Below are 10788 nucleotides of genomic sequence, written 5' to 3' on the forward strand. Positions count from 1 at the left end.
GACCTGCGGTGACTGATGAGTATAAATTATAGATGTATCTGTCCAGATGCACTTGTCCATTCGTGCACAGATTTGAGGAAATTTCATCCTTCTCAGTGCAAAAACAGTCACTAAAAAAAAAAAATCCGTACTTAAAAAATATAACTTTAACCCATTTTCATCTATGTTATTATGCCCATACACTCACACATTGCATCTGTGATTTGAGGCATTTGAACTTGATTTGGGCATTTCTGGGTTGTTACTCACCCCAGCCTTTGTAAAGTCTTCCATCTTTATAAAATATTAGGAAATGATGGATATTTAAGCCCAAATAATACAATAAGATTCGTGTGTGGGCATGCTGCATTTAAGTTTATTGTCAAAGACACGTCCTTTTTTTTTTTTTTTTTTTAATTTTTTTTTTTTTCAACGTTTATTTATTTTTGGGACAGAGAGAGACAGAGCATGAACGGGGGAGGGGCAGAGAGAGAGGGAGACACAGAATCGGAAACAGGCTCCAGGCTCCGAGCCATCAGCCCAGAGCCCGACGCGGGGCTCGAACTCACGGACCGCGAGATCGTGACCTGGCTGAAGTCGGACGCTTAACCGACTGCGCCACCCAGGCGCCCCAACACGTCCTTTTTTTAAAAGTGTTGATTTTCATTTCAGTTAGTTAACACACAGTGCAATGTTAGTTTCAGGTGTGCAATACAGTGATTCAACAGTTTCGTACGTCACCCCGTGCTCGTCAGGACAAGTGCCCTCCTTGATCCCCATCCCCTATTTCCCCATCCCCCACCCACCCGCCCTCTGGTAACCACCAGTTTGTTCTCTCTAGTTAAGAGTCTGTTTCTTGCTCAAAGACACATCCTTCTCTCTGTCTGCTCGGGATCTTCAACGAATTTAAAGCAAAGCAACATGAACTTCAAATAAACAATGCGGATGAGGACTCTCCCTGCTCCAAATAGGCCTTTGACTCTTCATATTTGTTTTAATGAGCAGCTAAAGGACATATGGGAGCTTACTGCATAACACAACAAAAGAGTCTGGCCCACTTGTAGAAAATACTTTGGGTGGAGTGTCCCCCTCGAATAGAACAGGGAGGGTCTGCATCGCATAGGTTTGTCTACTAGCTTCAGTGAAATTCACACACATACGCACCATCGGGCATTTTTCCCAAAACTGAATTAATCCGTGCTAAACAAAGCAATGAGAAGCCAGAGCACTCGGCTGCCAAAGTGAGGGTCTGTCAACAGTCAGGAGGATGAGAGCAGATTCCACGGCCGCTTCCCTCATTCAGGCCCTCGAAGAGAGACTTCCTTGTCTCCCCCACCCCCACCCCCACCCCCCAGGTCTCTGCCAGACAAAGGTTGATGTCGGTTGTACCCACCGGCTGTGTTTTGTTACATGGCTCTGAAAATCGCGGGAAGAGAACACAGTTCCTAAGAACTGTTTTTTAGGGAGCCCCACCTAATGCTGGTGGTGTCACATCAAATCGCAGGGTACCTGACAGGCTTGTGGTGGGCGTAGCAATAGAAGGAACTACGAAACCAAGGTTCCCCCGTGTCTGGAAGTGGCAGCCTCCCTCCCCAAGACACTCTGATACTGTCAAGTAACTTTGGAGACAATAGAAAGGTGCCTTAATATAAAACCTGCTCTTTCGCTTGTCCTTCTCTCCGTAAGAAGAAAAGCGCTGAGGGACCTTCATTGCCTTAGCCTCCAATGTACTTCACCAGTGTTCTTCCTCCTTTTTTCTTTTTTCTCTTGAAAACTCGTGTTGCTTTTCTCTAATCCTAGAGCGCAAAGACAAGAGGTAGGCCTGGAGGCCCTGCACGCGGCATTGCTCCCGCAGAGGTCTTATAAATCAGCTAAAAAATCAATACGTTCTATATGGCAGCTTCTCCTTTGCAACCAGATCGCCAGGGGACGGAACTAATGCTTTTTCTTCACCACCACCCCCATCTTTCTGTCATAAAAAAAAATCTGCTTAGGAACGAAGGGGCAATCGAAGTTGCTGAATAAGTATTTCAACTATCTAATGTTATTACTTTACAATTGACATACCTTCCCTCTGGAAATGTTTGCAATTAATTAATTAGCAGTAATCTTCCCCAAGGGACTAATTGAATGAATTCTCTCCAATGCTCCCTTAAAAAAAAAAAAAAAAATAGCTTAGATGTATCCAAGCTGCAAATGTGTGGAGAGCTCCAAAGTGCGTTTTGAAAAAATCAAGGGATGTATCTATTACGGGGAATTTTTATCACTAAATCAATCTGGCGAGGACTATGATTCTTTTTCTAACTGGGAGTTTCCCGGGGTTGAACGCCAAGGTTTCTCCAAGGTAACGGACCAGGCAACCCAGCTGGGTTCGTTAATATTGAGAATGGAGCTTGTCCTCATAATAATCATCCCAGGCAGAGAAGGGTCTGCGGTTGGCGGCTTCTTCTGTGCCTTGCTCATTCTGCAGAATCTGTTTGGGGAGGTGGGCGAGCCGATGTTGTTCCAAACAGGTAGCTGGCTTCTGGGCCTACCAGTTCCCTCTGCGAGAGTCCAGAGGGAAGCTCGCGGCCAGGGATCCCAGGCCAGGGCCCTAGACCTTGCATGGTCTTTGGGCTTCCTCCTCGCCTCGCAAAATCCCAGGGCAGAGTCCCGGGTTGTTCCTAACATCTGAGCCACACGTTCTTGCGTTTCAACTAGAAAATAAAACTGGGTCCTTGAACCAACCCCCTGGATTCCTCTGAGGAGGTGCAGTGAGGACCTGGGAGAGCGTTTTGTAACCCTGTGAGTGAAAGGCGAGACTTGCTGAGGTTTCTGGCCTGCAAGCCCCAGAGCCTGAGTTCCACTGGGATCTCGGCAGCATCCCCCGAAGACCTTCCCCCATTAGACTGGACGCCCCGTCCTTCCCCCACCCCCCCCGCCCCTCCCCCTTCCCCAACCTCGCGTCGCGGTTTGGTGGCCCTCGGTGGGTATGCTCCAGGCCTGGGGAATTGAGCCTTGAGTGCGCAGGATCTACAGTGCTCACAAACTGGCGGCCGCTGGTCTCGTGCCAGGCCTAGAGCACGCAGCCCCCTCCCGGGCACAAACGAGCTCCTCCGCCCATCAGCGCCCCTTTGAGGACCCCTGGGATAGAGGGGGGTGGTCAGATCTCTGGGCCCAACCCGGCGTCGCGGCGGAGCGCCGGGCTTGGGCCTCACTCCCCGCGAGCTGAACCGCGGCTCGCCAGCGCCACCCCCAGCGGAGCGCAGCGGCTGCAGCTCGGCCCCTGCACCTTCCTGTGGGGCTCCCCGGCTCCCCCGTGGACACAGCGGTCTGTGCGCAGGAAGCAACCAAGCGTCGTCTTCGGAGGAGATGCCCAGGGGTGTTCGCCAGCTGTCTGCGGATGCCAAGGGTCAGTTTTAGCGCGTTTCCAGGCCGAGTCCAAGCGGAACTGAATCTTGGCCTCGAGGGGGCGCTATTCGCTCTGTTCGGACGCCAGAGGCTGCAGAGAAGCCCCTGGGTCGAGACCCTGGCAAAGACCCGGGCCCCGAGAGCCTGAATCTAGCTACAGTCCTGGGGAGGCTGGGGTGGGGAATCAGATTCCGAAGCACAAAGACGGGCGGGCCAGTGGGAACCACCGACGCTCCCCGGCCGCGGCCCCAACCAGTGCCGGGCCTGTGGCGAGAACAAACTTTCCTGCAGCGGAGGGGCGGGGGAGCCGGGCTGGAGGCTAGTCCCCCGAGCCGCCGCTCTCCTCCACCTGCCTGTGTTCAACCTGCGCCCAGCCTTCGCCCACCCCAGTTCCCTCCCCTCCCCCGCGCGCCTCTGTTCGCTTGGACTCATCTCTCTCCTCTCCCCTCCTCCTTCTCCCTCTTGCCTTTCTCCCCCACTTTTCTCCTCTCTTTTTTCTCCTGTCTCTTCTTTTGTATTCTCTCCCCCCTCGCCGCCTGGCTTGCTTCTCTCCTCCTCCGGGCCGCAGGGGAGGAGGTAAACGCGCTGCGCCCGGGGCCTGCGCGGCACAGAGGGAGGCGTTTCTCCTACTTCTCCCGGGTAATTTGGAGAGGTTGTGTGTGTGTGTGTGTGTGTGTGTGTGTACGCGCGCGCGCGCGCGCGCGCGCGTGAGTTTAAGGCGAAAAGGGGTAGGATCCAGCGCCAAACACAGAGGGTCAGGGTCTTTGACGTTCCTCACCAGCTGCACAAACCTCCCGGAACAAGTGTGAGCGTGGGTGAGAGTGCGCGCGCGCGCACGGGCTGGCTGCGCTTGGCACGCTTGGTGGCCCGGGGCCCCAGGGCCCGGGGGCCCGCCTGGCGGCCCGGGATTACCGTGACGTCACATTGAGCCTCTGGCCACCTTGGACTGGGACACCTCTGAAGCCTCACAGCCCGGCGCCGCGCCTCACCTTGCCTCGCCACCGCGCGACTTTGGGAACCCGCATCCTCTCCCTTTCCTTGCCCATCCATGGGCCCTTCTGTCTTCCGGACCACGCGGGCCGGAGGGGCGCCTTCTGGAGCGCAGGGCTCGGCAGCCGGACTGCCCTCGGCTCTGCCTCCAGTCGTGCCAAGCGGGCGGAGGACCGGGCGCTGGGCACCAGCAGCCGTGTAAGGAACCGAGGCGGCGCACGGCTGGAGGCGCAGAATCGCGGGGCTGAGGCGGGAACTCGCAAGGGAAGGAGGGCCAGGGACAGCTACCATGTCCTTCCCGCACTTTGGACACCCTTACGGCAGCGCTTCCCAGGTAAGAAGGGCCTCCATGGGGGATGGGGGCTGACACAGAGGAGGGGGTGCCCAGTGCACGCGCCTGCAGCTGAGCGCCCCCCTTTCGCACGAGTCTCCGGAGAAGACAGAGAGAGCAGGGACCAGGGTAATGTACCACAGACCCCTCCGACATCCCCAACCTCTGGCCGAGAACCTTCCACTCCCCCAGTGCAAGCCGGAAGATCGTGTGACCCGAAACTTGGGCACTAACCACGCGCTAAGCGAGATGGGTGGGATCTCAGAGATCTTCCAGACAGGCCTCCTTATTGTACAGATATCCGAGGTGACCCGGATCTCTCCACCTCAGCATTGTTCAGTGGTTTGCTTGTTGACTTCTGTACTTATCCTCTCCCTTCTTTGACCGGGTCCAAGCTCTCTGCTTCCGGCTCCTTGGATTTTCCAGATTACGGTGGGTGTTGGGCAGTGACAAGGATTTCCTGGGGACACCCACCGCTGTCCTCCAGTTTCTGCCTAGATTGTGGGGTCTAGTTCCCACTTGACCTCTGACCCGCTTTGGGATCTTGGACAAGTCTCCCTGGTGCTCGTGCCGGATCTATAAAAAAGGGAGCTGGAGTAAGAGATGGTGGTGGTGGCTAAGCCTAACTTCTAGCTCTGCCTTTGTAAGATCCTGTGATGGGGGCGGAGGAGGGGTGGGCGAGGGAACAAGAGGAGTTTGGCTTCTGTAATTCGGGTTTCAGACCGTGCCATCGCCTCGACCCCGGGGACTCTGGAGCCTGAGCAACGTTTTAGAAGTACCTATGAGGGCAGTTTGGCTAAATTACGTCTTCAGATCATTTCCATCGCAGCAGAGTGCTCGCTCAGCTCTGGGTGGCATTTAGTTAATGTTGAATGAGGCAGCGATCGGGCTGTTCTGCCGCTGGCTCCCGCCAGCCCGAGGCGCCGGTCTCTGACCTCCGGTGCGCCTCTCTCACCCCCGTAGTTTCTGGTGTCTGCAAGTTCCAGCGCCACTTGCTGCGAATCCGCCCCGCGCTCGGTCCCAGACGTGGCCTCAGGCTCCACCCCGGCGGCCGCTCTCTGCTGCGCGCCCTACGACGGTCGGCTACTGGGCAGTGCGCGGCCCGAGCTGGGCGCGGCCTTGGGCATCTACGGAGCCCCCTACGCGGCCGCCGCAGCTGCCCAGAGCTACCCAGGCTACCTGCCCTACAGCCCAGAGCCGCCCGCGCTGTACGGGGCGCTGGTGAGTACCCCGGGTGGAGCCTGGGTCTGTTCGCCAAAACCCATCCGGCCCGGGGGTGGGGTGGGGTGGGGGGCATGAACAAGGCAGCAGCGGGTGAAATCCAGTAAGACGTCTGGGGGGGGGGGGGCCTGGAGCTGGACATCGAGGAAGGAGGCGAAACTCCGAGGAAGGGAAACGGGTAGGATTATAAAGCGCGGGAGGAAAAACACCTCTTTACGGCAGTTTGACCCTTTGCAGAAGTCCGTCCTGATTACAAAACATCTGTGCTTCTGTTCGCTCGTGAGGTAGGGAGCCTCAGTTTACAGACTTCAGTTACAGGAAACTGAAATGAAGAGGGGCTCAAAGCCCTTGCCCAAAGCCACGAAGATACAGAGGGTCAGAGAATAGCTCTGGAAGGAGAGTGAGGCAGGGAAGGTCCCCAGCTGGTAGGGAGGGGGGGGATTGGGAGTAGTCACAAGTGGTGACAGTAATAACCAGGAGAGCTGGCGTTTAACCACTGCTTATTCTGCACCAGGGATTCTGCCAAGGGTGCTTCTTCCATACCCTAGAGGTACTGTTGTTATTCCCAGTTACCAAGGGGAAACTGAGGCACAGAGTAAACAAGTGTGCCCAAGGTCGCATAGCCAGGAGGAGTGGTAGGACCGGACTGGACTCCAGAGGTCACTCCCTTAGCAACTATACTGCCTCGTCGTCCTGAATTCTCTCTTCCCACCCCAACCCCCACCAGAATCCACAGTATGAATTTAAAGAGGCCGCAGGGAACTTTACACCTGGCCTGGCACAAGCAGGAGCCTATTACCCCTATGAGCCGACCCTGGGGCAGTACCAGTACGACCGGTAAGGCATGGGGTGCCTTGGTAGCTGGCGTTACAGGTCCTTCCCCCGCCTCCCGCCATAGGGCCCATCTGGGAACAGCCTGGGAAGGAGGGTGTGTGAGGAGGGGGGAGCACGGAACCTCATTTCCCGGCCTCAGACTGTCTCCTGCCTGCAGCCCCAGGTTCTCAGACCCAGAACTGTGAGCCAGGTTCTCCCCCCCCAGGTATGGAGCGGTGGAGTTGAGTGGCACTGGCCGCCGGAAGAACGCCACCCGGGAGACCACCAGCACGCTCAAGGCCTGGCTGAACGAGCACCGCAAGAACCCCTACCCCACCAAGGGCGAGAAGATCATGCTGGCCATCATCACCAAGATGACCCTCACCCAGGTGTCCACCTGGTTCGCCAACGCGCGCCGGCGCCTCAAGAAGGAGAACAAGATGACTTGGGCGCCCAAGAGCAAAGGCGGGGAGGAGAGGAGGGCTGAGAGTGGAGCAGAGGAGTCCCTGGGCTGCCTGAATGGTGACGCCAAAGGTACCCAGAATGTTACCCCACCTTTTCCCAGCTAGATAGCGGGCTGATGGCACTTTGGCGAGCTGCCTTGGACAACAGCCTCTTTGGAGGCGCTCCCTGACTTACCCTTGCACTTGTGTTCCTCCCCCACCACACACACACACACACACACACACACACACACACCTCTGAGCCTTTGCCTCTACAGTTCCCTCTGCCTGGAATTCCCTACATAACTGGCTTCTTCTTGACTTCTATAGTGTGGGCTGGACAAAGCCTTCCCTGGCCACCCAAGCTCACTTAGCCCCTCAGTTATTCTCTATCACATCGGCCTATTGTATTTCCTCTGCCACACCTATCACTGTGGGAAGGCGGTCCGGTCCGTGTCTGCCTCCCCCTGCCAGAACATCACCTCCACCAGACAGTGTCTCTTACTCGCTGCTGTATTCCCTAAATTCTTAATACCCAAGTGCCTAAATGACGTCTGGCCCATAGATGGCACTCCATAAATATTTGCTGAATTAAATAACACACACCAGCTACCTGTGGATGCTGGAATTGGAGGGGAAAATGTCCCCTTGGGTGTATGTCTGTTTGCTTTACGGTGGAGACACTGAGATCCAGGTCGTAGGCAGGAGAAAGCGTTAGTTTCTTTGCACCAGAGAGGAGTCTTCCCAGGAGTGGGGGCAGGGCTGGGGCCTACATTCTTTCCCGGGGGGCAAGCCGGAGCGCTGGGACGACTGTAAGAGACGGGTTTGGCCAGCCCGGTGAGCAACCCTGAGAATGCCCTCAGTCACAGCCATCTTGCTAAAAGCTTCTCAGGGGTGGGCACTCCCGCGGATTTCCCTTGGGGCCTGGGGCTTTTCTCACTCGGTCCTGATTTCCCGCAGATGCTTCTGCAAGCCAGGAGGCCCGAGGGCTCCGGCTGAGTGACCTGGAAGACCTGGAGGAAGAGGAGGAGGAGGAGGAGGAGGAAGAGGAGGAGGCCGAAGAAGAGGAGGCTGTGGCCACCGCTACGGACAGGCTGGCTGAGTTCCATAAAGACTCGCAGGCGCAGCCAGCACCATACGCCGCCGCGGCGGCTCGAGAGGCCCGGCTGGAGCGCCGGGAGTGCGGCCTGGCGGCGCGCCCCTTCTCGTTCATTGAGCCCCCCGGGTCGGGAGAAGCGGATTTCCTCCGGGCGGAGCCTGGGGGCCCCACGTTGACCCTGCACTACCCGTGCCGCGAGAAACCGCGCATCTGGTCCCTGGCGCACACTGCGGCCGCCAGCGCTGTCGACGGGGCAGCGCCAGCCCCTCCCAGGCCACGAAGTCCCGAGTGCCGTCTGATTCCGGGACCGCCTCCGGGCTCCGGCGGCCCACCCGCCGTCCCCAGAGACTCCGCGGGCGAAGAGTCTTCCCGCGCAGCCAAAGCCTTTGGAAACCACCCGTTCGCCCTGCAGGCGCCGCCGATGAACTGTGCGCCCTGCCCGCGGCGGAGGGAGCCTGCAGTGCGGTGCCAGTACCCGTCTGGAGCAGAAGGTAGTGGGTCCCCAACGGCGCTGGGTGTGTCTGTCCAAAGGACGGGGCTGCCCACGGTGCCGCCCGGCCACTGTCCCGCCTCTCGGCCTCTGGGGCGCGGCCACGTTGGGACCTGGAGCGGGCTTGTCCCACAGCGCTTCCTGAAAACAGCAGCTTAGGCACCAAAGCACTCATTCGGCCTCCTTTTGAAACTTAATAGTAATGGGCTCAGAGTGAGACAGTAACTTGCCTAGGGGCACTGAGCAAGTCGTCAACCTAGACCTCTGCGCCCCGGTGCCCAATGTGCTGGCAAATGTGCCAGGTGGGCTCCATCGCGACCTTCTGGCAGAGACACCCTTGCCCCCTGCCCGCCCCTCGGGGGAGGCCAGCTGGCCCCTGCTGTGCTTTGCACCAAGAGTTTGCTAGGGCTGGGCCGGAACCAGGGCCTTCCAAGAAGCCTGAAAGGACGGGCCAGATACGTGCACTTGGTTTAAGGCCAGCGCTTAAGTCCAGCTGGAGCCCTGCCTTGGGCCGGCTGAAGCCCCTGGGGAGGGTGGCCGAGGGTTGGGGCTGTCCCTGGAGAGCGCTCACCCCCAAGGGCTCAGCCCCAGCCGGGTGTGACTGCCAATCACTGTCTACTGGCCCTGGCTGGTTCTCTGGCTGTGCCTGGCGGAAGGGAGTCGCACCCCACAAAGGGACATTCCCCCCCAGCATCAGGCAGCTTCCGGCAATTACTGTCAGATTCTGCTTTGTAGTAATTTCTCTCAGGATTAGCTACTGGCTTAGAAAACTGGGTTACGCTGTTATTTGAATCTGCACATAACGGGGTCCGAATGTTCCTTCTAGCAAGCAAATTGCCTCTAGACCTTTGATTCCCTTCGGATGGGACACCACCGACCTTCCATTTCCTAGGAATCAGCGCCAAGCGGCCTTCGGGTTTTAATCAACCTTTCCTCTCTCAGCAGGTTAGCGCAATGGCTGCGATTTGCGGAAGAATCTCGGAAATACGCCCTACTTTTGGAACTCACCTCCACGCTCGGAAGCTGGGAGACCTTGCCAGGGACTGGGGGCTCTCACTTCGCCTAAGAGACAGACTCACAGAAACCCTTACCCCGGCCCTTCTTGCACGCAGAGCTGGGAGTGGCGGGCGGACGTGCATCTCGCCAGACCCGCTGGAGGAGGTGGCGCGGGGCACCCGGAGGAGGGCCGGGTGGGACAGCCGGGCGAGTCGGTCCTGCGCACCCACTCGGGACACCGAGTCGGCCTCCCTCCTCTTGATTCAGGGTCTGCAGCAACTCCTTCTCTCGCTCACCCCCACCCTACCCCCTTTCACTTTGTAACTTCAGCGCCGACCTGGTCCCTAAGGACCGCCTGCGTCTTCTCCTCGTCCTTATTCCTTGTGTCCTCAAAAAAAATCACATCAAACCCGACCCGTGTGGCGTGTCTGTGCCAGGGGCGCTGGGAGAGGCCAGGGCGGACGGGAGGATGGAATGAGGCCAGGGATCTGGGGCCAGGGCGGCGTGAGCTGCAACCTCAGTCCCTCTCACCGCAAGAAGAGAGGCTGGCGAGGTTAAGGCCGGGGCCCTGAGGGCGCCTAACTCTGTCTACCTGACGCTGCCTGTACCCAACTGGCCGAGCAGGGTGACGCGAGGCGGCGGGGTCTTGTGCACTGGGGCAACGGGGCGGGAATGGTGAGGTCGGAGGTCGGGGAGCTGTCAGCATATTTGGAAGCTGCATTTGTTTCCGGGCTCGTACTTGGGTTTTAGTTTCTTGGGAGGACGGGGGATGGGGATAACCTTGGCCGTCCCTTGGCACGCAGCGGGGATCCCCGCGCTCCTCCCGTCGTACAAAACGGCAAAGTGTGACGGCTTGCTGGGTCCCGGGGAGGCAAGAGGAGACATTCTTTTATGGAACCAAGTGTCGGCAATCACTTCCGGTACAGGCCGACCAATGGGAGCCGATGGGCAGGGAACCGGACTCGGTGCCCCGCGGGGAGCCGCGTCTGGAGCAGGGGCGGGGGGCGGAGAGATGGAAAGCCGCCCGCGACCGGCC

The 10788-nt window shown here is 58.0% G+C and overlaps 1 protein-coding gene across 2 annotated transcripts; it reads left to right on the forward strand.

The window, feature by feature from the left end:
* The first annotated feature begins 3504 nt into the window (after positions 1 to 3504).
* Positions 3505 to 10166, forward strand: IRX6 (iroquois homeobox 6). 2 transcript variants are annotated; one of them, XM_045442786.1, is made up of 6 exons: positions 3505 to 4693; positions 5654 to 5911; positions 6639 to 6748; positions 6951 to 7258; positions 8128 to 8757; positions 9702 to 10166. In XM_045442786.1, the coding sequence occupies exons 1-6, from the start codon at positions 4649 to 4651 to the stop codon at positions 9704 to 9706; spliced, it is 1356 nt and encodes a 451-aa protein (XP_045298742.1). In that variant the 5' UTR covers positions 3505 to 4648; the 3' UTR covers positions 9707 to 10166. The 2 variants fall into 2 exon arrangements, with proteins under 2 accessions (XP_045298742.1, XP_045298741.1); XM_045442785.1 differs by having other exon boundaries at positions 3512 to 4693; positions 9699 to 10166.
* Positions 10167 to 10788: the final 622 nt, after the last annotated feature.

Source organism: Leopardus geoffroyi, chromosome E2, assembly GCF_018350155.1.
Source record: "Leopardus geoffroyi isolate Oge1 chromosome E2, O.geoffroyi_Oge1_pat1.0, whole genome shotgun sequence".
Taxonomy (NCBI): domain Eukaryota; kingdom Metazoa; phylum Chordata; class Mammalia; order Carnivora; family Felidae; genus Leopardus; species Leopardus geoffroyi.

Excerpts from the sequence above, each read along its gene's own strand:
- IRX6 (XM_045442785.1), top strand. The coding sequence starts at position 4,649 with ATGTCCTTCCCGCACTTTGGACACCCTTACGGCAGCGCTTCCCAG. Across the intron at positions 4,694-5,653 it reads CTTACGGCAGCGCTTCCCAG|TTTCTGGTGTCTGCAAGTTC; the intron begins GTAAGAAGGGCC and ends TCACCCCCGTAG. Across the intron at positions 5,912-6,638 it reads CCGCGCTGTACGGGGCGCTG|AATCCACAGTATGAATTTAA; the intron begins GTGAGTACCCCG and ends AACCCCCACCAG.